The sequence below is a fragment of the Taudactylus pleione genome, unplaced genomic scaffold (genome assembly GCF_031769625.1).
Source record: "Taudactylus pleione unplaced genomic scaffold, aTauple2 ptg000017l, whole genome shotgun sequence".
Classification (NCBI taxonomy): Eukaryota; Metazoa; Chordata; class Amphibia; order Anura; family Myobatrachidae; genus Taudactylus; species Taudactylus pleione.
In genome coordinates, this window is record NW_028284419.1 from 2,954,363 (window position 1) to 2,981,103 (window position 26,741).

Genomic DNA, 26,741 nt, shown 5'->3' on the forward strand with positions numbered 1-26,741 from the left:
TAGTTCATCGTTATTACAATATAACAATATGTCTTTCACATCATAGACATATAATAATCACGTGGGCGTGTCTACACATGTAAATTATTCTGAATCAGAATGAAAGCACAATGATTAGGGGTCTGAGTGTGTGCGAGTGTGTGTACACTGTCACTCCCGTATGACAGCTCATTTTCTCTAATTTTTTACATTCAACGAAATCTAAACTGAACTAGTGAAACTGGATTAGAGGGAGTAATAGAGATCATTGATCCCCATGGAAGTAAACGGGAACACCTACCCAGATGTGTGTAACATTTTCTTTACAACACTGCTTACCCTAGTATACGCTTGTGTCATCAAACACTGGGTTTGTGAAACTTAAAATAAAATGTTTTATCTATGGCGCAAAGTTTTTTTCCGGTGTTGTTTCTGTGACGAAACTACGTTGTGTTGTAAAATAGTACACAGTAGGATTGCAACTATCTACTTAATATCAAGTTAGAAAAGCAGAAGTCTTAGGAGAGTTAGTTCATGCAAAAAACAAGCGGCCTACCTCGTATGAGAGAATTAATGCCCAGTCTAGTGACAAACACATTGTCCAGCTCCTCACTCCCAGTGAACAGCTCAGCCACTACATACAAGTCCGGGCGCAGCTTCCTAGCAGCATCCAGCAAGTACTACAAACAGCACAGCCAGGGGATAAAGAAGGAAAAGAGGGAGGAACAAGAGAATGGAAAAGAAGAGGGAAGAGAGGGCAGGAGAGATAGAAGGTAAGTAGTAGAGTGAAAAGAAAAGAGATGAGGAATAAGATGGAGAGAAAATTAGGAGCGACAATGGAAGAAGACGGAATAAGTATGAGAGAAAAGAAGAGACAAGAGGGAAATAGGAAAAGAAATGGCAGGAGAAGGCATGACAGAGAGGAGAGAAGAAATGGGAAGGATGGAAGTGGAAAGAAATGATAGAACAAGTACAAAGTGGAGGAGAGAAGGGGAGTGAGCACTAGGCACAGAGGTGTTTGGGTTAGAGAATGAAGCCAATATCCATGCACAGTGAAAGGGGGGAATGAAATACATTAGATGGAAACCAGAGATGATGCAGAGAGTTAGGGGGAGAAAAAAAACAACACAGCAACATTTAGTATTTGACTGCAGCATTAATACTTATTAATTTAGTAATTGACTGCAGCATTAATACTTATTAGAGCAGCAGCTTCATAGAGCAGATACCTCGAATGAGGCTGGTTATCCCCAGGCGGTTGACAAACACATTGTCGATATATTCACTGCCTGTGAACAGCTCAGCAATCACATAGAGATTGGGTCTGACTAACCGGGCTGCGGCCAGCATTTCCTACAGATACAAAGTGCTGTGTGTGATACTGTTCTACATATAGGTGCACACATGTCACAGACAGTCACACTATCACATACACAGCCACAAAAGATCAAGTCATTTTTAAATCCCTGTACTAATCATAGTACATGTAGAAACATAGTTTTTAAAAAGCTGTATGTCAATACATAGAGTCCAACATACAAATATAGACATGTGGCTCCTCACTCATAACCACCGTCATCCCATTGATTGTGGAACTCTAGAGTTCCAGCACATACATCAAAGCTCTATAAAGTGACAAACAGATATGAAATAAAAACACAACCACATACATTGTTCACAAGCATAAAACACTATTCAAATAGATAACTACCATGCACAACAGTGCGTATTCCACTCATACTGAGTTGTCACACAGATGCTCACAGACAAAATAAATATAACCAGCACATGTACAACTAGAGAACACACTAATACTCAATCATAAAACACTTCCTGGAATACATAATGAAAACCTAATTAAACGTATATGTAAAGCTATTACTATCAGACAGACATACACTAAGGATTCAAACGATTTAGTAAGCCCCTATGTATTACTGATGGATGTTATTACTTTGCTGTGACATTCCACTTACATTCATCCTTGTATATTATCTTAAGCTCAACATGATGCTTTCTTCTGTACTGATTAGGAAACGTTACATTGATTTTATGATTGTGACTTTAATAGTGGTTCTCAAACTCAGTCCTCAGGACCACAAGCAGTTCATGTTTTCCATGTCATCTAGCAGGGGCACAAGTATATTCATTACTCACATTTTAAAAGATCCACATGTGGAGCTAATGTGATTCTGTGAGGAGACCTGGAAAACATGCACTGTTTGGGGTCTTGAGGACAGAGTTTGAGAACCTGCGGTCCATATCATAACATCATTCCATGTCATGCAGAGCTTCTTACCTCAGCCACGTGAATGGGGGTAGAGTGGCAGTTGTCAAGACGCACTCCGTGAAAGTGCGTGGCACTGATTTCTGTATATTTCTTCATGTGATCCCAGAGATAGGGACAGTCTGATGGCTTGTCACCATAACGTAGCTTTACACTGTCCCCCCAGCAGATAAGCTCTCTGCGCAGGTACACGTTGGAGTCTGGAAAGGGCAAAACAATATCACTGTCTAGTAAATCCATTCTTTCCAGGATGGGGCTGTTAAGAGTCACATATCATAACTACCACAATTTCCCTTTCCCAAAACCAAAACATGGCAGTGAGCAGAAATGGATTCTTTACATTGTGTGGTAGAACCACAATGGGGTGAACCACGTCACCGGGCCAAGGAGTGGGGCAATGCCATGAAATTCATGAGTCTCTTGGACTGGATAAGCAGGCAAGTGAGGATGTGGGGTAAAAAGGGGATCGGTATGAAATACCGCCGGATGTTATACTGACGCCGGAAAGCAGAGCAGCAGGATCCCGACTAAGGTAAGTTCTAACTATACCTAACCTTCTCCCCCCCCTAACCCTAATCCCCCCCTAGTGCCTAACCCTAACCTCCCCCGTAAGTGCCTAAACCTAACCCTCCCTCCCCGCAGCCTAAACCTAACCCTCAGGGGGGGTGGGGTGCCTATCCCTAACCCTCCCTTCCCCTAGCCTAACCCTCCTGGGGGGTGCCTAACCCTAAGTCCCCCCAGGAGCCCCCAACGGCTGTCCGCACCCGGCGCCTGGCTTACCTTTGTTCCGTATACAGGGCATCGGGCTCCCGGCGTAGGTATAATGACAGGCGTCGAGATTTTGACACCTGTCATTAGTCTCCTGCCGGGATTTGACAGTCGGGAAGCCGGCGGTCGGCATTTCAACCGCCGGCATTTTGACTGCACCCCGTAAAAAGTGACACAAAGTATCAGAATAACAATTGTCCTGTAGCTGGGGAAAGTCTGTGTGACTGCTGTAAGCTCCAAGCATCATCAGCCACCAACATTACAGCAACCACTGGCAACAACAATCTATGTGCAGCTACAGAAGACGTGGTACAGTCCCAAATAGGAGGGAGAGTGGAAAGTGGAAACATAAAAAAAATAACTAACATCTAAAGAAGCTGCTGACGGATTGTAAGAAGTGGGAAAATGTGTTAAGGAGCTTTGATTGCTACACAGCAAGCGGGAAATCTGTGCCCTTGATCCAGGGCTGGGAGCAGTGGCGGGCTGGGCCGGGGGGCAGGGTGCCATGTGCCAGCGTCATGCGGGCCGCGGGCAGTCTGTCGCTGCACCGCGTGTGTAGCGCTGACCGGACGGAGTTCGGTCAGCGCTACACAAGTGACAAACACACAGCCGCCGGCTCCGGCAGCTGTGTGTTTGTTTTGATCAGCAGCCAATGAGAGTCTGTCAGACTCTCATTAGCTGCTGCTGTGCCCACTGCAGGAGCCGCTCCATCTTCTGGCTCCCGCAGTGGGCAATGGGAGAGGCATCATAACGTCATATGACGTCTCTCCCATAATGCAGAGCGGCCCGGCCCGGGAAGGACAGACGGAGGAGCGGATGGCGACGGCGGGAGCGGGGATTCAGGTAAGTGTTTTTTTTTTATATATACTACGTGTGTCTACTGGGGGAAGGGGGGCTGGCACTAAATGGGGGAGACCACTACTGGGGGCACCACAAGGGGGCAACTACTACTGGAGGCACTGCAAGGGGGGAGACTACTACTAATGGGGGCAATACAAGGGGGGACTACTACTACTACAGGGGGCACTACAAGGGGGGAGACTACTGGGGGCACTACAAAGGGGGAACCACTACTGGGGGCACTACAAGAGGGAGGGACTACTACTGGGGGCACTACAAAGGGGGAACCACTACTGGGGATTATAACTGGGGGCACTTCAAGGGGGGGGGGGGGACTACAACTGGGGGGGGACTACTACTGGGGGCACTACAGGGGGGGGACTACTACTACTACAAGGGGGGACTACTACTGGGGCACTACAAGGGGGGGACTACTACTACTATGGGCACTACAAGGGGAGGGGACAACTACTAGGGGCACTACATAGGGGGAGGGGAGTACTACTAGGAGCACTACATAGGGGGGAGGGGACTACCACTGGGGGCACTGCATCGAGGGACCACTGCTGGGGGCTCTATAAAAAGGGAAATACTGGGGGTACTGCATAGGGGAGAGACTACAACTGGGGCCACTATTTAAGGGGCACTGCATAAGGGTTACCACTATTGGGGGCACTACATGGGGTGTGGACTGCTACTGGGGGCACTATATAAGGAGCACTGCATAGGGGGTACCACTACTCGGGGCACTATATAAGGGGCTTACTACTGGGGGCACAAGGGGCACTGCACAGGGGGGACCACTACTGGGGGCACTGCATAGGAGGGATCACTACTGGGGGCACTACTGGAGGCCTGCATAAGGGGGAACCCTCTCCTGGGGCCCAGGGGGGCACTGCATATGGGCACCACGACGGGGCTGTCCCTAATCTTTACTTTACATTAATCCCATATGGACCCGCCTCCTCCCTGGAACACTTGAGGGGGGGGGGGGGCGCCGGAGCACGCACGTTCTTCGGGCACCCTAGCTACATGCTACTCCTCTGCCAGGGCCGCCTGCATGCATTTGCCCCCCAGGCTAAAAGTTGCCAGCCAGCCCCTGGCTGGGAGGTAAACATACACCTTGCTGCTAACTGCCAAAAACTAGGACCTAAATAGTATTTTTACTGCTGGCCAATCAAAACTTTGTAATAAAGTCTAACTTCTTTATTGTTTGCATGGATAAGGATTGGACACTAATATTGTGAATCTAAGGGGTACATTTACTAAAGTGAGGGTTTTTAGAGGTGGCGATGTTGCCCTTAGCAACCAATCAGATTCTAGCTATAATCTTCTAGAAGGTGCTAGTTAATTGTTAAGTAGAATCTGATTAGTCGCTATGGGCAACATCTGCACTTCTAAAAACTCTCACTTTAGCAAATTTACCCCTTCGAGGTATATAACAATTGCATCTTACTAATACCTCTTTTCCACCAAAATTCCGGGTCTGACTCAGAGTTGGAACAGGGTTCCTATCCGGATCAGATCCGGAATTTAGCCGGCGCCGACTCGGGATATTCCCAAGTCGGCGCTGCTCAAACCGCAGTTGGGTCTGCATAGACCCGGCTTTTCCGGCGTGAAAGTGGACGCTTGGAGATGACATCATCTCCAAGCGCCACTGAAGCCGGACCAATCGGCCGGCTTGCGGCGCACTGCAGGTCATCAAGACCCGGAGTGCTCCGTACACACAGCAGGGTTTCACGGGCTACGCCCGTGTTAAACCCTGCTATTTACCTGGGTTGGATTGCCGAGTCACTTGACCCGGCGATCCAACCCTCACCCCTTTTACACCAAGGAGCTGCCCGGGTTAACCCTGCAATAACCCGGGTTTTAGCTCCAGTGTAAAAGGGGTATAATATAGAGACCTTGTGAACTAACAGCAGGTGAAAATAATTCTACTAACAAAGTTACCTTACTGTATCTGACTAATACATGCATGAATAATTAATTAATAACTCTGCAGTGATTAATGTCTAATGTGAGCCATTTGTATATTTTACTGATTTTATAACTAAAGTGTTTTTATTTTTAATACACCGGCCTTGTGTTTTTGCAATTTTCCTATTTAATGTGTATTAAATGGATACTTTTATTTGTATATTTTAGTTACTGAAAACATTTTAATAGCTAGCCGCTGACAACCAGACTTTCCTTCATCATTTATTTTAACCAATATTCCTTATCGTTATTATCATCATCATCATCATTGGGTATAGCGGTCATTTCAGGGTCACACATGCCCTAATTTTCACATTACAGAAACCCTCCTCCCAAACACATAATTCAGCTGCTTATTAGAAATCAATTTTATAAATGTCAAAGCCAGATATGTACTCTTTCTTATGGGTAAAAACAGAATGTATCTGATCACAGGGTTAGGAGTTCTGAACCCAACAAGAAAGCAACCTTGATTGTACTGTTATTACTGAAATGGCCATATTATGTAATAGTTTGTGTCTGTTTATTCAGTACAAGTATGCAACATTGTAAGTATATATAGAAATAAACTGCTATATTTGCATGTGTGCTAATATAATAGTTTTTAGCTACATTGGGCGCAAGCCATATATGACAGATATGCTAGTTTACTTTTAATATTGTATTCTACATTATAGGCAAATCCTGAGACACCGCTTCAAGATTTCTCCTCCCAAATTCAAATTAAATTATATAAATTTGGGCTATAATTGTATATTTGCTGCTAATTAGTAAACAAAATTATAGTACAGCCACCGAAAACAAGACAATTTCTTAATTAAGACTCAAGGGAAATCAGATGTCAGAACTCTAGCACCGGAAAATGTCTCACTAATGAAAATTCCAATACAACACAGATGCATGCAGTGTTTTAACTACAGCAGTATATTTCCCAACCTTCCCCAGTAATGTCACACAGTGCTGGAATTGATCACTTTAAGATAAGGCTACCTCATGAGTCTCATGCATCTTTAATTGTCCTCTAAATTCAAAAACTAACAGTCTGCACATCATTTAGTATATCAATAATTCACTTCCATTAACATATTTCTATAAAGGGCGACAATAATCTCCACAGTTGCTGGAAACAATGAGAGTCTTGTATGAAGGGGCGATAGGGGGAAAACGGAAACTGCGCACGTTAAGGGGAATGCAGGGAAGCAATCAGAATGGCAGGGGGCACTATGCCCTAGATAGGGCGTCGAAATCGGCAGGCAATGTATGAACGATCAGTGGCACTAACTGTTCCAATAGCGGCAGTTATCGATTTTGACAGCTGCAGCTGTCGTTGCTGCACCACGCTGAGTGTGCATACAAAAACAATAATGTTTAAAAGAACAAAAAGAAAAAAGCCCCAAGTGCCCCTGGGAGAAGATGACCGGCGCATGTGCAGAATGGATGCAAGGCCTTGCAAGCGCTGGTCACTACAGCCGCTTCGGCAAGCATAGGTATACTGTATGCAGGTGGTAGCTGGACTCCATTCACCGCGATCTGGCAGTGAAGCGGGCCCAAACAAATACCAACCAGAACTAGCCGCTCCATACATCTCCCCCAATGTTTCAATAAATAATGTCTTAAAACACAAAAGGCAAGTACTGTAATCTATAGATATCTAAGCATGGATGTATATAGCAGGAGGGTTTGTACTAATCTAAAGAGTGAGCCACTACCTGATTCAGCAAAGTTCCGTAGAGGGTCATCGCCCATGACCCAGCCATTATGAGCCAAGAAGTAACACGCTTTCTCTGGCTGGTGCATTAGCAGCTCCTCTTCTTCCAGAGACATCGCTCCAAATGGAAAAGTGAAGTATCTACAAAGAGTATAATAGATTAAATAACAATTAGGACAATTGTATGTTGTACTGCTATGTGGCTTTATTCAAAGTATATAAAAAAAAATAGCTGATACGTCAGCATACCACATATTTAATTGATCAACTACTGTTGCAGATTTGTATATTGTACTCAAAAGGGATGTACAATATGGCTTAAGCTCCCTTAATATAACTTATCCCTGTATAGAGAAGAGTGTATCCAGAAACTACACCTTACCTGTCACTGAGGTGTTACAATCTGCCCAGTCCTCTTTAGTAGAGCTCTGTAAAGCTCCAGAGAAGAGACTGGACAGGTTGTGAATGACTCACCTGGTCCCTTTTAAGGGCAAATTCCAACTTATTTATTGAACAATAGATAAATAAACAATTTCATGATACATCCGCACATCTACAAGATACATTCTCTGTTAGCCTGTATATAAATGCTGCCAAAAGGATCACCGTTAACCCTGGTTACCACAAATACCCTTCTCAATTCTGGTTTCAGATCCCCAAGGGTATAAAATACATATGCGTCAGGTAAATACTGGGGCAGTATGGGTCAGACAATGCACTGTCTGAGCCTGAAATTTAAATGGTTTCAAAACCAGAAAAAAAGTGATACTTCAGGCTAACAGTTATCATCCAAAGGAAGAAAACAACTTCTTATATTGCCCTTAAACTCATGCAGAGTGATTAATATGTATATTATACAATGCTAGCGATTCAAAATCGCTTTTGTAGCAAAGCACATAGAATACTATGCGGGGGGGGGAATTCAATTAGCCTCGATAACCCATTTTCGCATGTAAAAGTGAAATTTGTGTGTTTAAAAATGTATTTGTCCTATTCAACTAGTCACCCAGTGCTTAATTCTGCATAGGGTTTGATGCATTTTTTTTTTCCCGGAAACTCCTTGGTGAAAATGGGGATATCAGCCTGTACCCCAAAATATTGCACACTAATATAGGATAACAGTAGAGAAGTCTGTTATACCCCTTTTACATGGTAATGCTGGCTTGCACCCGGGAGTTTCACGCGTCCACCCCGAGAGCGACCCAGCTGACACCCCTTACAGACTGGCAGCCCGACCGGGCTTATTGCCGGGTCAATGACGTCACTGTCATCAAGTGATGAGCCGGTGCTTGGAATGAGATAATCTCCAAGCTCCGGCTCTTCCTATGCAGTGAACAGGACCCGGGTCACATTGACCCGGGTTACCCGATCACACTGCATCGCGAGCCGGGTTGAACCCGTGTCTCTTTCACACTGCACAGTAACCTGGGTTGCTGCGTGTTCGCGTGCAATAACCCGGGTTATTGCTTGTAGTGTGAAAGAGTTATTAGTGGCCCAAAACAAACTATTTGTGGTTCTAAAGGGCCCCACACACTGAGCGATATAGCGTCCGATCAGACATATTGGAACGATATCGCTGCTATATCGTTCAGTGTGTGGGTATATCGGCCAATGCATCGCTCCTCCAGATCTTTCATGCTGCACAAGAGATCTGGAGAAGCGATGTACAATCCCATGCAGCGCTATGCGGGGGGAGTGCCGGCATATCGGGCGGTCAGGCAGCAGATCGCTCCGTGTGTGTGGACCGCCCGATATGTTGGCTGTCGGATCGGCTGTCGCATCGCCGGCTACACATCATACCGTGTGTAGCCGTCTTTAAAGTGTGTCAAAAATGTCTGTTATAAATATTTTACAATAACAGTAAATAAATCATAGAAAGCATGTCTTTTCAGCAAATTAAATGTTGTAGTAGAATTAGGGTTGCATAAAAATGCCTGTCAATTTATTTTTGGGTCACTTTAAGCCACTGTTAAAAAAATTATTTAAAAAACACTTGTAACTGCCACCTGCAATGTTTAAAACAACTGCCCCATCAATAAAGCACCCCCATATACCTGTCCCACATCTTTTAACCCATTATTCTGCACTTTGCAGAATTTCATCCCAAAAATGACATCATTATTGGCCAAATTAAGCTAACTAAAAACTTAGGCCCTCATTCAGAGCCGTACGCTCTGAGCAGAGCGCACGCTCTGAATGAGGGCCGGGCTCCATTTTCATGGAGCGTCCTCCTGGACGCTCGTATAGCTGTGGGTCACCACCCACAGGCTATACGAGCGTGCATTGTGATGGTCGCGATGGTCGAGACCATCGCGACCATCGAATTTGCGAGCCGGAGCCTGCGGTTGAGGTTTTCAACCGCAAGCTCCGGAGTGATTTTGGCTCTATCAGAGCCAAAATCACTCCCACTGACATCACTAGTGATGTCAGTGGGCCGGCTTCTGACGGGAGGCGTTCCCTTGGGAACGCCCCCGTCAGGGAGGCACGCCCCCGGCACGCCCACCAAAGGGGGCGTGCTGTCAATCAACATTGACAGCACGCCCCCTTTGATCGGACACAACGAGCGAAGGACTTTCCTTCGCTCGTCGCGTCTGGCGCATGCGCACGACGGAGCTCCCTCCGTCGTGCGCATGCTCAGTCCATAACATCGACCCACTTGCGAGCGGACAGCCGCTCGCGAGTGGGTCTGAATCAGGCCCTTAGTGCCTAATTAGTCATTAGGGCAGGTGTCCCAGTGGTTCTAAACCAAGTCCCGGCGTTACCATCACTTACTACATACATATTGAGATTATACTCTGAAACAAATAAACTTTAAAACATGGAGAAGTGCTCTATTACTATCAATAATCAAACAATACAAATAATTCATTAGTAATTTACACAAACACACACACGAATAGCATTGCTAAATTCTAGACATAAAGGACTAAGGGCCTGATTCAGACCCACTCGCGAGCGGCTGTCCGCTCGCAAGTGGGTCGATGTTCTGCACTGAGCATGCGCACGACGGAGGGAGCTCCGTCGTGCGCATGCGCCAGACGCGACGATCGAAGGACTTTCCTTCGCTCGTTGTGTCTGAGCAAAGGGGGCGTGCTGTTGATGTTGATTGACAGCACGCCCCCTTTTGTGGGCGTGCCGGGGGCGTGTCTCCCTGACGGGGGCGTTCCTAAGGGAACGCCTACCGTCAGAAGCCGGCCCACTGACATCACTAGTGATGTCAGTGGGAGTGATTTTGGCTCTGATACAGCCAAAATCACTCCGGGCCTTGCGGTTGAAAACCTCAACCGCAGGCTCCGGCTCGCAGTTTCGATGGTCGCGATGGTCACGACCATCGCGGCCATCAAACTGCACGCTCGTATAGGCTGTGGGTGGTGACCCACAGCTATACGAGCGTCCAGGAGGACGCTCCATAGTTATGGAGGACGGCCCTCATTCAGAGCGTGCGCTCTGCTCAGAGCGTACGGCTCTGAATGAGGGCCTAATTTCATTGAGAAATTCCCAGGGAACGGATGTTACCTTGTAACTAATGGATCTTTCTTGGTAATGATGCCAAGCTTTGGACCATGATTGGCTAGTCGTTCATAGGTCACGGTGCCCAAAGTGCAATTCACTGCCTGCATAAAAGAACAGAGATTTGATAAGAGCAAACGTTTTCTGAATAGATGTATAAAAGAATTACAGTATGCTAACATGTAATACAGACATTCCTCACTTAACGACCTAGTTCCGTTCCTACGACTAGGTCATTAAACAAATTGGTCACTAAAGGAGGAACCAGGAGGTAATCATTTTTATTTATTCAGAATAAAGAAAATGTCTAAAGGAAACTCAAACTTGATACTGTAACTGTTTTACTTTGCATAATTCTTACATACTGTACAGTACAATTAAAGTTATAAAAAAAGACATTCAGAATAACATTTTAGTCATTGTACAATGGGCTCCAGTTGGTCAGAGTGCTGGTCGTAAGTCCGAACGTTTGTTAAACGAGTAGGTTGTTAAGTGAGGAATGTCTGTAGTATAAATAGAGCAACATTTTTATTTTAGCCTTGTGCACTAATTAGCCAAGCCCACTCATAAGTTGAATCTGGAATAACTAGACAGACATTGCATCTGACCTGTTGTATCATGCCATCAGGCTAAAATAGAGTGTTGTTCCATCTGTATAGATGAATTCTGTGATTTTAATGGCCAGTTTGTAATTAGCTGGCACACTATCACTGCTCAATCAAATAAAAATCAAATTGCACTATTTATTTCTGGCAAATTCAGTAAATAAATCTAGCCAGCCAATGCCCATATCAGCTTGAGTGTTTCTGAACCGCAGATTTGTTTAGGGGGTTTACTCTCCAACTATTGTCCAGAGATAATTTCCATGATCCTCAGCATGCCAAAATCTCATAAGACTGGAGAGCTAGTTGGAAAACTTCTGCAGAAAAGAAAGCAAAATAATAAATACAGATGTGTCATACATACATCTATCCTCCGTGCACTACAAGTCGTGCTATCCATAACACGGGAGCCCCGTATGACTCGGTAGCGCTGTGCATCTTTTCGTGCAACTTTCTACCTTCAAATGTGTCTTATTTGCAGAACGATGCAAAGAAAACACACAAGCAGCTTCTGCTGATCAAAATGATATGCGGCATGCCTATGTTCTCTGTGCGACTACTGGTGTATCTGCATGCGAAATGCTACGTTACAGTGTTATAGACACTGACGCTGTAATGTAGCGTTTAGCATGCAGATACACAGTCGCACACAGAACATAAGCATGCTGCATATCATTTTAATCAGCAGAAGCTGCTTGTGCTATCTATGCACATCGCAGTGCAAATAAGACGCATTTGAAGGTAACAAGTCACACAAAAAGACACTCGGTGGTATTGAGTCACGCCATAGCATAGCGCGACTAGAAGGGCTGTTTAACGCGCAAGAAAACTAGATGTATGAGTCTATACTTTAAAAAAGTTGCCATGCTGCATTAATGAGTATGCTGCACTGGTAACTCTTCAAATGAATACTTCTTCATGACATTACATGTTTTTTATCACCTATTAAAAACCACTGGTGAGTTCTGTCTTACACATTGTGCAATTCTGTAAAACTGCGTTTAGCTGTACAGATGTGTCCTCATGCACTATTGCTGCAGTTGCCCCAAACAGTCCTTCTCGGCGCACCAGGTCCCATGCGAATCGGCTTGTGTTGAGCGTCGCTTTTGAATCTTTTTCACCCGAAAATGTGTCTTAGTTGCTATCGGATGCGACACTTGTATATCTGTGTACAGAGTCTGAATTTGTACATGAAATGCTGCAGTAGCTTCTTTTTTCCGTTGTGCTTAGTATACAGATTCTGTCACGCACAGATATAAAAGTGTTGCATATAAAATTAATCCATGCAGTCTCGTAAAGCGGTTTGTTGCATCCCATTGTGACTAAGACGCATTTGTGAGTGAAAAATGCACAGGACCTGGCAGCTAACGCTGCAAGGTGAATTGAGGCTAGGTGTATGAGGACACATCTGTACAACTGTGTCTGCACTGGGTCACTGTGTGCAATATTTTATAGCATGAAGTACAATGCAATGTTTTATATTAAAAGATTTGCACCTGTTCATGATGGAAGTTCATCTGTTTGTGCTTCTCAGCATTCAGCTCATCCAGCCGTTTGCGGAACCAGGTGCAACAATCCTCGATGGCAGCGGGGCCATTACTGTAAGAATAGATAAGGTACACTTAGCTGACCAAAGGTGCAGGGCCACATACAAGTGGTAGAGGAAATTGAATCGGGTAAAGTACCAAATAACAAGTCTGTGTTATACCTGTGTGGTATGAAAGTGCTGAGAGCTGTGTCCATATCTACAGTGCACCCAAAGCGCCTGTATTGTGGGTCCTGAATGATCGCAAGGTGCTTTGGATCAGTTTTTAATCCTTTTTTCTGAGAACCTAGAAAACGGAAATAAAAAAAAAATTGTCATTTAATGTTGTGTCAGAAACAAAGGGCCAAAATAATGGGATGCAGTCACCACGTCCACATTCAAAATGTTGATAGTCATAATGTCAACACCAGAATGTCAACAGTTGTTGAAATGTAACATGTCGACATATTCACAATGTTGACACCTGAAATGCAGAACGTGGACATTAGGGTTAGGCTACAGAGGGGGAAGGGGGTGTTTGGGGTTAGTATAGCGGAGCTCTGCATCCCCTGACCCAACCTGCCCCGGAACACACTGTTACATCGCTGGAGCTGAACGGAGGTAAGTGATCGTACCACCATATTATCGTCATTCTGAGCATGTCATTTCATCAATGTTGACATGCTGGATGTCGACATGGTCAGTGTCAACATTTTCCATGTCGTCATTCTCATGTCAACATAATGAATGTCGACAAAACTTACTGAACCCAAAATATCTTGTAGTAAGAAGTTTTACAGCTCATTTAATTTACTAATCAGTCCAAGTATACATATCTGACCTATGTCGGCTTTTTGCCCAAGATAGGGTTTGTTACTTACCAGAGGTGAGCAGGGTTCTGAACTGGTCCACGGCTTTAGAAACATTGGCTTGATAAAACTCCCAGAGTTTGAGTTTAGGGAATACCTCCTCCCACAGGATGCCACGGATATTCTGCAGAGAGAGAAAATGAGATGACTGCAGTCTGTCGGAAGATTGTACATCCCCAGGGCAGTCACCATAGTAGAGGTGGCCAACCCGCATGCAGCTCTTTTGAGTTTCCTATGCAGCTCTCGACTCGGCAGACCCCCACTAGTCCTGAGAATGCTGGTCTCTGAAGCGATCAGAGACTAAAGAAGTCTCTGATCGCTTCAGAGGCCAGCGTTCCCAGTAATGCATTGCGCAGGTGACGTCATGACGTCACCCGCGATGTGAGGGGCCCGCGCGCCTGCTGGATCCAGTTAGATTCAGCAGGCAACAGAAGCAGCAGCGACGGCGGGACTCGGGAGCACTGACGGCGTGGAGCAGTGGAACTAGTACTGGGGGCACTACCTTAGGGGGCAAAACTACAGGGAGCATTGCATAATAGGCACAGCTACAGGGGGAATTACATAAGGGCCACAACTACTGGGGGCATTGCTTATTGGGCACAACTATAGGGGGCATTCCAGAAGGGGCACAACTACTTGCGGCATTGCTTAATGGGCACAAGTAGGGGGCATTGCATAATGGGCACAGCTACAGAGGGCATTGCATAAGGGCCACAACTGCTGGCGGCATTGCTTAATGGGCCCAACTAGAGGGCATTGTATAATGGGCACAGCTACAGGGGGCATTGAATAAGGGCCACAACTACTGGGGGCATCGCTTAATGGGCATAACTACAGGGGGGCATTGCAAAAGGGGCACAACTACTTAGGGTATTGTATAATGGGCACAGCTACAGGGGGAATTGTGTAAGGGCCACAACTACTGGGGGGCATTGCATAATGGGCACAGCTACAAGGGGCATTGCATAAGGGCCATAACTACTGGGGGCATTGCTTAATGGGCACAACTACAGGGGGCATTGCATAAGGGCCACAACTACTGGGGGCATTGTATAATGGGCACAGCTACTGAGGGCATTGCAGAAGGCGCACAACTACTGAGGGCATTGCAGAAGGCGCACAACTACTGAGGGCATTGCAGAAGGCGCACAACTACTGAGGGCATTGCATTAAGGCCACAACTGCTGGGGGGCAGTGCTTAATGGGCACAACTACAGGGTGCATTGCATAAGGGCCACAACTGCTGGGGGGCAGTGCTTAATGGGCCACAACTACAGGGGGCATTGCATAATGGGCACAGCTACAGGGGGCATTGCATAATGGGCACAGCTACAGGGGGCATTGCTTAATGGGCACAACTACAGGGGGCATTGCGTAAGGGCCACAACTACTGGGGGCATTGCATAATGGGCACAGCTACAGGGGGCATTGCATAAGGGCCACAACTACTGGGGGCATTGCTTAATGGGCACAACTACAGGGGCACTGCATATGGGGCATAGCATAATGGGCACTGGCTTTCTCAATGTATATTATGTGGTTCTAGATTTCAATACGTATTTTATGTGGATGTGTATTTTAAATGTATTTTATGTGGATCTGGCTTGTTTCTGTGTATTTTATGTGAACGTGGCTATTTCAATGTTTTCTATACTGCTCTGGCTTTTTCTTTCACTTCAACAGTGAAAAAAATTATATTGGGAAGTTTATGTAAATTGTGTATTTTCAATGTGCTGGGCTCGTCCCCAGTGCGACTAAAAATGGGGGTGTGACACAAGGACACGCTCCTGCGAATGTCATACCAAAGGCCTGCGCACAAAAATGGGGCATGGCCTTGTGACAGCTAGGCCACACCTCATTTTTGTGCGCACTCCCCAGGCGCGCGCATGCGATCGGCTCTTTAACTTGACCACAGATATTTTTTGGCTCTCTGCCTTGGACTGGTTGGCCACCCCTGGTATTAAACATCTGCTCAGATCTCTATAGTCCTGCATTATCATATATGCCCAGTCCAAAAACCCCACTACTCCTACAGAAAATATGACATCACCTGTGAGGATATAATGACATTCTGGTGAAAGATGAATATACATAAAAAATTCTGGCAAGGTGATTACTCCGTAGTTTTAATATTTCTTAATTATTTGTTCTATTAAAAACTTTTGCTCCCTGAACATTTACATTTGTACAGCACTGCAAGTCAATTACATTACGGAAGTGCACCAGATATTAACCAACAAAACAATTAAAAGGATTTCCCCACCTTCAGATAACCTTAAATTGTTGTCGTATACATGTCCTTCTGACTAAGTGCATTGCTATTTCTTTACAGATTTTAACTGAAGTTTACAGCCAAGTTCTTATATCATTATGGGGGGTGGGGGGAAGACCTGTTTATTTTCATCGCCCTGGTATATGACACACATTGTAGCTGCTCCCTGGTCAAGTTCTATCCTATGCCATAAATTTTGCACTATTTTGCTTTAAACAGATTATTTTCCTTGAAGCATTGTGTAAGAAATATAGTACCAGAATAATTTAGTGTTTCCTTTGATAATTTGTTGTCGCTGTCCTACAAATTCACACAATGCAGAGGTGCCGCTGTGATGTCACTAACTGTGCATGGAATTGCAGAATCAGCACAAGCTGCTTGGTTTGCCAGGTTACTGTCCTATAAATTCACACAATGCAGGGGTGCCGCTGTGATGTCACTAACTGTGCATGGAATTGCAGAATCAGCACAAGCTGCTTGGTATTCCAGGTTACTGTCCTATAAATTCACACAAAGCAGAGGTGCCGCTGTGATGTCACTAACTGTGCATGGAATTGCAGAATCAGCACAAGCTGTTTGGTATGCCAGGTAACTGTCCTATAATTTCACACAATGCAGGGGTGCCGCTGTGATGTTACTAACTGTGCATGGAATTGCAGAATCAGCACAAGCTGCTTGGTATGCCAAGCAACTGTCCTATAAATTCACACAATGCAGGGGTGCCGCTGTGATGTCACTAACTATGCATGGAATTGCAGAATCAGCACAAGCTGCTTGGTTTGCCCGGTAAATATTGCAGTTGGGCACCATTCCAATACATTGAAATCATCTGAATGTGATAAATCCAATTTAAGGGAAACATTTTGTGAACACTTGGTGCCTGATTCAAAGATACACGCAATTCAAACTCAATGCTGATGTTCCCGCAGTTGAGCGATTATTTACCACTGCAAATGTGCGATAGGTTCTGGACCCTCAACCCTCAACCCCCCGACGCATGTGTTACACAGAGTGTACACTGAATGGTTGCATTGTAATCAAGGGGAGGCAGTATCCAAAATGGGGCAGAAATGTGATCGGCATTTCTGAGAATGCCCATCCAATGTGCTCAGCAGCGGGGCCATTACTATAAGAATAGATAAGGTACATATGGGAGATGGGCTGAAGTGAATGTAAAAACAAATAATTTCCCATGGCTGTGTTATGAAAGTGTTGTGAGGATGTCAGTGAAAGTGGCTGTGATTCAGAGATACACGCAATGCTGATATTTACGCAGATGGAGCGATTGTTTGCCGTTGTGCAAGCATATAAGCCACACTGCACACGCACAGCTATTGTTTTACAATTACGCACACAGAGAATATACAGGTAGTCAGCATTTGGGGAGGTAACGGTGGGGTGGTTAGGGCAAACGCAGGTGTGTATGACCGTTTAATGCTTTTACATGGGCGTGCATAAAGTAGACATTGCAATCTCCTTCGCAGTAACTCTCTGTGTGTTAGGAGAGACACAGTTGTTTAAGACAGGTCAGACCTGCCGCATATACTGCATGGCTGCTCGATCTGCGTTGTTGTTCCTATGTTTAAGCTGGTGCATAATGACGAACAGATATGAGAAGGCAGCAGTGTGCATCACTAAGCTCGGGTAAGCTTTGGACACATTAGCATCTTTTTGCAGCTGTGTTCTGTGCAAACTCGCAGATGTGATTGCATTAGCGTACATCTCTGCATCAGGCCCTCAGATACACAGCCGCGGCCATGTTTAGATGGAGAAACTGCACCTGCCATAGGGCTTGTGCAAGTGTCGATGGTGCGGTAAGAATCACCGGCGGTGTTACAGCATGCAGAGACGCTGAAGGTGGGAGTCTCACTGCTTGCACATTCAGCTGCATGCTAGTACACAAGGGGAGGGTGCATCTGCTTGCACCTCTGCATTAGGCCCTTAGTTCCCTCTAACTCACATTGAGCTGCTGGTCGTTTTGAATCAATGCTGGAAGTCCCCGTGCAGCGTACTTTCCATCCATAACGTTACAGGTCAGGTGCCAAAGAGCCCTGTCCAGGAGCCAGGCTGGCTTCAGGTGGGGGGAGTTCACCAGGTTGTACCCACACTCTGGATGTTCCTTAATCCACTTGCTATTAGCAGCTGTGCAAAAACAGGCAAAATTAAAGGTCATTGAACCTGCATTACATATGTGGTGTAAGGAATAGTAAAATACAATTGTCTCACCCCTTGACTTCTATAGCAGAGCTAATGTGTAGCAGTATACATGCTGTAACATCCATAGCTACATAATGTTTATAGGTCTGTCTGAAGACACCAAAGGCTAATACGGTCATCCTAAATGACATGATCATGATACAATTTGGCCACACAAGTAGATGATACAGCTATTCAGCACTTTGCCAAGTGTCTGAAACACTTCTAACTTCATTGGGGACGGGTAGGATAAGATCATTACTTGTCACTGAGCTCATTCTGGGACCAAACACTCAGCATAAGTGAGCCAATTGTCCCATTTCTTAGGGTGTGTGGCCAGTATTAGTTTTATCTCATCTGTGCCTCAACATCCAATTACTGAATGGCACAGGAAACAACTGTATAAATGGCGTATCAGATCAATCTCCAATAGGTGATTTTCCCACATTAGGGCCATCAAAAGTTACGTAAAATGCAGTATTCCAAATAGAAAAATATGAAAAAGAAAAAAAGGCTTCTATAGTGCATTCATTTTTATTACATTCCACTAAAAAAGACATAAATATATATCAAATTCATATATATCCCCCACCTGGGTGTGAAAGGGTGCAATGACAAAGAGGGTGTGATGAACCATGACAGGGTGATAACCTGGAATGCTGGAGTGCTTTATATCTGGAATTCTACTGAAACTTTTTTAATAAGAATCCTCCTGTCTATGGTTATAGAAAATATTCTACACGTCGCTGTTTCATGGCCTCACACAGAGCAGAGATACTGTCCTCACCTGTGTGATTATATACTACATCCGTGATGCTGAGCATGCCCCACTCCTTCCTCATCTTCTCCACCAGCTTCCCAACATCACTCCAGTTGTATGTCCGCCCCGGCCTGGAGAAGTCAGGGTTTAGCTGTAACTGGTCCGCCAACGAATAACAAGAGCGAGATTTCCCCAGTGTCTGCAGCGGTGTAAAGTGAATCATATTGTAGCCTACAATGCAGAAAAAGTTACATTATACTACAGATAAACAATTAAAAATGGAAGCAATAATTTCTCGCTCAGTTCTTTTGATTAGAAACATAATTAGTTTTGGAGGTTCGTCAACTAAAATGCATTGGGACTAATGTATATTTCTTCCATGGATCCAACATAACATCAGTAAAAATATTATATGTAAACAAAACTTGTATTAAACTTTATTTTATGCTGATGCTGAATTTGAACCCATCTGTAAACACGTTTACAGATATAAAATGTATTTAAAAAAAAAACAATTTTGCGTAAATATGCGAAGCTAACTTGCATAATGTGTGACACCATAAGCATAGGCACCCAGTATATGTCAGGCATATATCACCTACTGTACACTTACACTCATGTATTCAACACATTCGTGATTAAGTTACAATAAAACGTAAAACCATCTGAAATACAGGCACACATCTCCATCTTGTGTATGACAAGAATTAAATAATGATAAGACACACATGCAACACCACAATATAGGTATAAGCAAAGAGGAAAGCACCATCCAATGAGCTTCAGAGATGAATTTGCAACCAGCCAATTAGAAGCAGTTTAGGAGAGCTGTCAAACATTATCAGCGAGCACTTGCATCTGCCGTAAGCACAATCACATTATATGACCTGGACAGGAACCTATGCGCCTCTGTGATGATCAGCATCTGTTCATAGTTAAACAAACGCAACCTACCGCCAGTCTGCCTGGTCCCACCTCTCCAGGTACGGGCAGGTGCAAGTTTCTAATTCACATAATCTGTATAAACTTGTCTACTCTTTTCTGGCAATGCACAGCATATTGCATTTATACATTTAGCATATTTACACTATATAAACTAATTTAAGATCAAATCAGCCCCAATGTGTGAAAAGTACTTTATATACATAAAACCCTACTCTTCTTTACATTTTGACGGTATAATATATTGTTCAGTGATAATCTGATTTGTCACTGAAGACCTGTTCAAATAAAATACTACATTTCCCACTCCTTTGTAGATAGCTGCAACCCCCCCCTAAATAAAAAAATTGTAGGACACATCTACCGACACTGCTAGTCATTCACCTGTGTATTCACCTAATTTGTCAATGAAAACTACGTATTTCTAAACAACAAATCTGCAAGCCTGTCACTCGCATCTGCCTGCACAGATAAATCACCTTCCTTCAAACAGGGTGAAGAGAAGTGAAGGAGAGCACGAAAGGCATAAAAACATATACTGTAAATGTTTATATATGTATATACCCATCAGCCATAATATTAAAACCACCAGAACCTCTGTAGTTGTCCAGTGGTATCTGGCTCCAAGACAGTAGCAGCAGATCCATTTAGTCCTATAAGTTATGAGGCATGACCTCAATGGCTCAGACTTGTTTTTCGAGCAAATCCCACAGATGCTCGATCGGATTGAGATCTGGGAATTTGGAGGCCAAGTCAACACCTTGAACTCTTTGTCATGTACCTCAAACCACTGTGGCAGAGCGCATTATCGTACTGAAAGAGGCCACTGCCACCAGGGAATACCATTGCCATAAAGGGGTGTACTTGGTCTGCAACAATGTTTATATAGGTGGTACGTATCAAAGTAACGTCCACATGGATGCCAGGACCCAAGGTTTCCCAGCAGAACATTGCCCAGAGCATCACACTGGCTCCACCAGCTTGAATTCTTCCCATACTGCATCCAGGTGCCATCTCTTCCCAGATAAACGAGGCACACAAACCCGGCAGCCCACATAATGTTAAAAAAAAAAAAAAAAAGTGATTCCTCAAACCTGGTCACCTTCCCCAATTGCTCCATGGTCCAGTCCTGACGCACATGTGTCCATTGAAGGCGATTTCGGCGGTGAACCAGGGACAGCATGAGCTCTCTGACAGGTTTGTGGCCCATATGCAGCAAGCTGTGATCTACTGTGTGTTCTGACACCTTCCTATCATAGCCAGTAATAACTTAGGACTAGATGGGATAGCCTTCGCTCCCCACACACATCGATGGGCCTGGGCGCTCATGACCCTGTCTTCAGTTCAACGGTTGTCCATTTTTGGCAGGTACTAACCACAGACTACAGGGAACACCCCACTACACCTGTAATTTTGGAAATGCTCTGACCTAGTCATCTAGCCATCACAATATGGACCGGTCAGTGATTTTAATGTATTGCATATACTGTGTGTATATTATATATATAATATATATATATATATATATCTCAAGACAAAAAATAGGGTGACAGCGACCTCTGGTGTCCCAAGCCCGTAAAATTATGACTGAGGAGTTTGTTAAAAATATAACATGAGTTTTATTTAGTAAAAACAAAATCAGGCAAAAAATATATTCCAGAAAATATCACTGTAAACGTAGGCTAGAAATAGGTAGAATAATAAACCAGCACCAAAATACAATCAGACACTTTTGCACTGGTAGTCAAATAAAAACGGCACTTTAAAAAAAAAAGAAAAAATTTAAAAAGATAAAAAATATAAGTAAAAGATGATAAGATGCTTATCTTTCAGGAGAGGTGCATTCTGGGAAGGCCCAACGCGTTTCGTCAAATAGACTTTATCACGTGTGTGTTATTTGACGAGATTAAATTTTGGTGAGATGAAATTACTCCCGTCTGAAAGTCGGGCGGGTCACTAGTGTTATAATATACAAAATAGTGTAATATTATATAATTTTATAAATATACTGGTAGGTTAATTGGCTCCCAACAAAAATTAACACTCGTTTGTATGTGTGTGCATGTACATGTGATAGGGGCTGAGCGCTCGCAACCGGGTCGATGTTTGCCCACTGGGCATGCGCACGTCTGAGCCGGCTCCGACGTGCGCATGCGCGAGACACGGCTAGCGACGGGCGTTCCGTCGCTACGGGTCTCGCAGCAAAAGGGGCCAGCTGTCAATGGTGACTGAAAGCTCGCCCCGTTTGGGAGGCGGGCAGGGGGGTGGCCGGCCAAACGGAGGGCGGCCCCACTGATATCAGCAATGATGTCAGTGGGGAGCTTCCTGCTCGATCAGAGCAGGAAGCTCCCTGGGGCTTGCCCTTTCCGAGACCCAACCTTAGGGTCTCGTCGCAAGCCCCGATGGTCGCGATGGTCTTGACCATCGCGACCCTCACCCTGGTAGGTCGCTAAGCACTAAAAAAAAGAAGCGGCCGGAACTGATGTGAATGGCCAAATATGCGCTGTAAAGCGGTGCAGAATATGTGTGCGCTATATAAATAACTGTTAATAAATAATGTATGTAAGTATGTATGTATGCATATATAGTGTCCCTAGTGCGCTAGGCTGTTTTAGCGGGGTGCTGGGACTTACCCACATTTAAAGGAGCAAAATGTGCCCCTTCAAAGTGGTGCACCACTAAAGCAACCTGCCCTATAATGTATATATAATATGTATGTAAAGATATATATATATATATATATATATATATATATATAAAAAAAATGTATAATATAATAGTGCTGTATATTAGTTTATACAGGCCCTCATGTGGCATCTATTCTATACTATTCTTTTTCTTTATTATTCCTCTATGACTTACACCAAGTCTTCATATAACCAAGACAGAGTGCGACTTTTTACCTTTAAATACATCTTCTACACAGAGCAATGCAAATAGGATGCACACAATGCAAAATGCTACGTTACAGTGTCACAACCGTTGACACTGTAACATAGCAATTCGCATGCAGATGCACCCACAGAATATAGACATGCCGCATATCATTTTAAGCAGCAGAAGCTGCCTGTGACCTATTCGCATCGCTGTGCAAACAAGATGCATTTCACAGTAAAAAGTTGTACGAAAAGATGTTCTGTGTCACCGAGTCACGCGGCGCTCACGCTTTTTGTGTAACGCGACTTGTAGCGCACGGTAATGTATGTGGACACATCTGTAATTCTAAAAATATTTTTGCCTAATTAGGCATTATCGAGGGAGGTGTCCAAGGGGTTCTGCACCAAGTCCCAACATTTTTACCCCAAAATATTGATTTTGCACAATTTATCACCTACACAGAGATGGTGAAAAGTAATATCTGATAATTCCTATACAGTTTTCGCATGTGTGAAAACCGCGGCTAAAAGGATTTCGTGATAGCCAATTTTCCGGAAAAGTTCTCAGAAACAAAAACTTATCGAGGAAAAAGCCGTTATCGCAGCTAATCGGATATGGCCCTTTGTCTCTTACTAAAAACAACTGACAACCTAAAGTAGGAAACACTTCACAGAACCACTGTTGTCTCAAAAGTTAAGGGTCAATTGCCATTAGGTAAGTATAACAGATAGTGTCTGCCAATGATCAGCAGTGCAGCATTACCTGACTCCTTGGCTACCCTCAGTCTGTCCTCCCACTCATCAAAAGGCCCCAAGCACTTTGAGAGGAAGGTCTGACTGTTGATGCAATCCAAAGGAAGAATATGGTTATCAGCTCCAACTCTCAGCACTGGATCCACCACGATGTACCCTTCCCCATTCTTCTGTTTTCTAGAGAGCAAAACAGAAAGGACAGACGTCAGATAGATATACTATTAGATCCAGTGTTATTTACTGATAGCCCACTGACAGACCGGATCCAACTATGGCAACGCGCCAGCATATTGAGCCTCCTGCACTTTGTAAATATACTGTAGCCGGTCAGGAGCAGGAGTCTCATCCTTCCATATAGCTTTAAATAAGTTGCTAATTTATGTTCCCAAACATATGTACAAGATATTGTTTAGTGTATGGCATGGCAAATACCAGTCCCTCGGTCGACTAAGATATTAGTTCTTGCACCTAGATTTTAGAAGAGCCAGGTCCTCTGCCATGTGTATTTCTATGCATTCAACTGTCAGAAGAAAAAACTATATGCCACCAACAGGGTGCCTGGAGTCTGGCCCGGCTCCCCGCGTCTGCAGCACTGCCACCATAGAGAAGAGGATAATGGCAGAGTGTGACCTCCGAGGAGCTGAATGATATATTGCTTGCCCAAGAGTAGAAGCAGGAGAACAAAGCACCCCTACCCCATGGAAGATGTAAGTGTAGGAACCTGTCTTGTACTGAATATCTGGAAGCTGCTACAATAAAGGTAAATTTTAACCCTGTTCCAACTCCGGGTCAGACCCGGAATTTAGGTGTAAAAGTGGTATTAGTGGAAAAGGGCTGGACCCCACAATTACTTTTGGACCTTCACAATTACATTTACAAATGTAAGTAAAAGTTGCAACCACAAAACTGGTGTTTGTCCATGTGCAGGACAAGCGCATGGTTTTGGGAGACATCTCTAAAAACAGTAAGTGCAGTATTATAAATGTTTGGCTATTATCTTTTAACTAATCTGAACAGACTTTCATAAATGTGTCATATGAATACTCCTGCATTAGGCAAACCAAAATAGGCCGCTTCCTGTACCATTAATTGGTTAATAGCAGAGAATAAATGCTTATTAATAACAAAGATACATACAGAATTAGGGATGATACTACACTGGTTTATGGGTATAATGAATAAATTATTATAAAGTTTGTTACAATCACTCCTTTCAGTACATCACAAAAGATTTGCCATGATGCTGTTTAGTTAAGAAGGAATATGTCCATATAATGTGGCCCAGATTTATGGATCACATCTATAATGATGGGCAACAGTTAAGATTACATGATACTATGGACCTCATTCAGAGTCGGTCGTTGCGGCCGCACGGTCGTACGCCACCGATGTTCGCTAAACTGCGCATGCGTAAAGTTCGCAATGCGCGTGCGCAAACTAGCTGCTACGATCAGAAATTTCTCTCTCATTGAACACAGCCAGGTCGGTAGTTTGAGTGACAGAATAAGGAGTTTGTGGGTGGTAACAGGGGAAGGTGCTTGAAAATGGGGGAGTGGAGATTCGAACGCAGGCGTGCCTAATTATGTGAACAGCGTTTTATGGGAGTGCATAATTAACAAAGTAGTGTCATGGCACATGTGACATGGGAGGTTTGTACACTGACCTGATCGTAGTGCTTAAGAGAGGGTATGGTCAACCTTAAGCTCTACGACCAGTTCCCATGGTTACCGATGGTCTCGATTAATCCTTATATGGCCGGAGATGACGTGTAATGCGCACGAGAAGGGGGCGTATTTTTTGTCTTACGGCCGCATCCTCCCCTTGGTTGGCCAGCTAACGATCCGATCTTAAGGACACAACTTGCGAGTGCATCATTTGCATATCCGGCCCTTTTCCCTTACGACCATGCGGCCGCAACGACCGACTCTGAATGAGGTCCTATATGCTGCCTCAGTATACAATGTCGTTGCAGGCTGCTGTTGTGTATTTGTGTACAGTACCTATAGAACAAAAAGGTTAAGCATGATACTATTACAAAGCCAATTAACAGACCTATTTTCTGCTAACAGCTAAAGGCCTTCCTTCCTCCCATCTGTTCCCAATCAGCCACACACATTGTGTCACTAATGGCAAATGAGCAGTATGCAGCCTTTGGCCAGCTGTCCCTCACACCATTAAAATAATAGAACCTCCGCAGAATTAGTAAACAATGGACATTGATTTGCATATAAAATAAATGGTTACTTTATTTATTATAGTAACAACATCTGTGGCTTCCAATCAGTGTTTACTATGGCAATTTAATAAACAAATTATGGCCCTCATTCAGAGCCGCTCGTTAGCGGCAGTACGCTCGTTCCGAGCGATGTTTGCACATCTGCGCATGCGTACGGTTTTTAGTACGCATGCGCGAACCAGTCAGTGCGGCCGAAAATCGTTGGTACGCAATATAGCGAGGGCCTGCTATTTTGAGTGACAGAATGAGGCGTATGTGGGTGGTAACAGGGGAAGGTGCTTGAAAATGGGGAGTGGAGATCCGAACGCAGGCGTGCTTAAAGGTCAAAACGGGCGTTTTATGGGTGTGCATATTTAAAACAGCAGCGTCATTGACCACGTCACTGGGTTATTTTATAGCCAGAACTGCTCGCAAATTTGTGGTAGCAAACACCAACCACAAGAATAGCGAGCAGTTCATACGCTGGTCGATGTACTCGATTAATCTAATAAATAGCGGACATGACGTAGGATGCGAGCGGCCAGGGGGCGTTTTTAACAAATAAACGAGCGTATGTTTTGCTCGCTCGTTCAGACTTAGAGGTGTGAACAGACTGCAATGTGCGTACGGATCATTTGAATAGCCACCCCTTGTTTTTAAAC

General features: G+C 44.3%; 1 protein-coding gene across 6 annotated transcripts in view; it reads right to left on the reverse strand.

Annotated features, from left to right (window-relative positions):
* Positions 1–26,741, reverse strand: part of AGL (amylo-alpha-1,6-glucosidase and 4-alpha-glucanotransferase) — a 142,233-nt gene that overhangs the window by 50,525 nt on the left and 64,967 nt on the right. For 5 of the 6 annotated variants that reach the window (XM_088481992.1, XM_088481997.1, XM_088481996.1 and 2 more), the window contains exons 4-13: positions 23,875–24,041; positions 19,321–19,524; positions 18,298–18,479; positions 14,078–14,189; positions 13,380–13,503; positions 13,168–13,270; positions 11,076–11,173; positions 7,561–7,700; positions 2,279–2,466; positions 536–659 (exon numbers count right to left, since the gene is read on the reverse strand). In XM_088481992.1, coding sequence (XP_088338118.1) covers positions 536–659; positions 2,279–2,466; positions 7,561–7,700; positions 11,076–11,173; positions 13,168–13,270; positions 13,380–13,503; positions 14,078–14,189; positions 18,298–18,479; positions 19,321–19,524; positions 23,875–24,041 — 1,442 coding nt within the window. Of the gene's footprint in view, positions 1–535; positions 660–1,208; positions 1,333–2,278; positions 2,467–7,560; positions 7,701–11,075; positions 11,174–13,167; positions 13,271–13,379; positions 13,504–14,077; positions 14,190–18,297; positions 18,480–19,320; positions 19,525–23,874; positions 24,042–26,741 lie in introns of all 6 variants that reach the window. The other variant, XM_088481998.1, reaches the window with a different exon arrangement.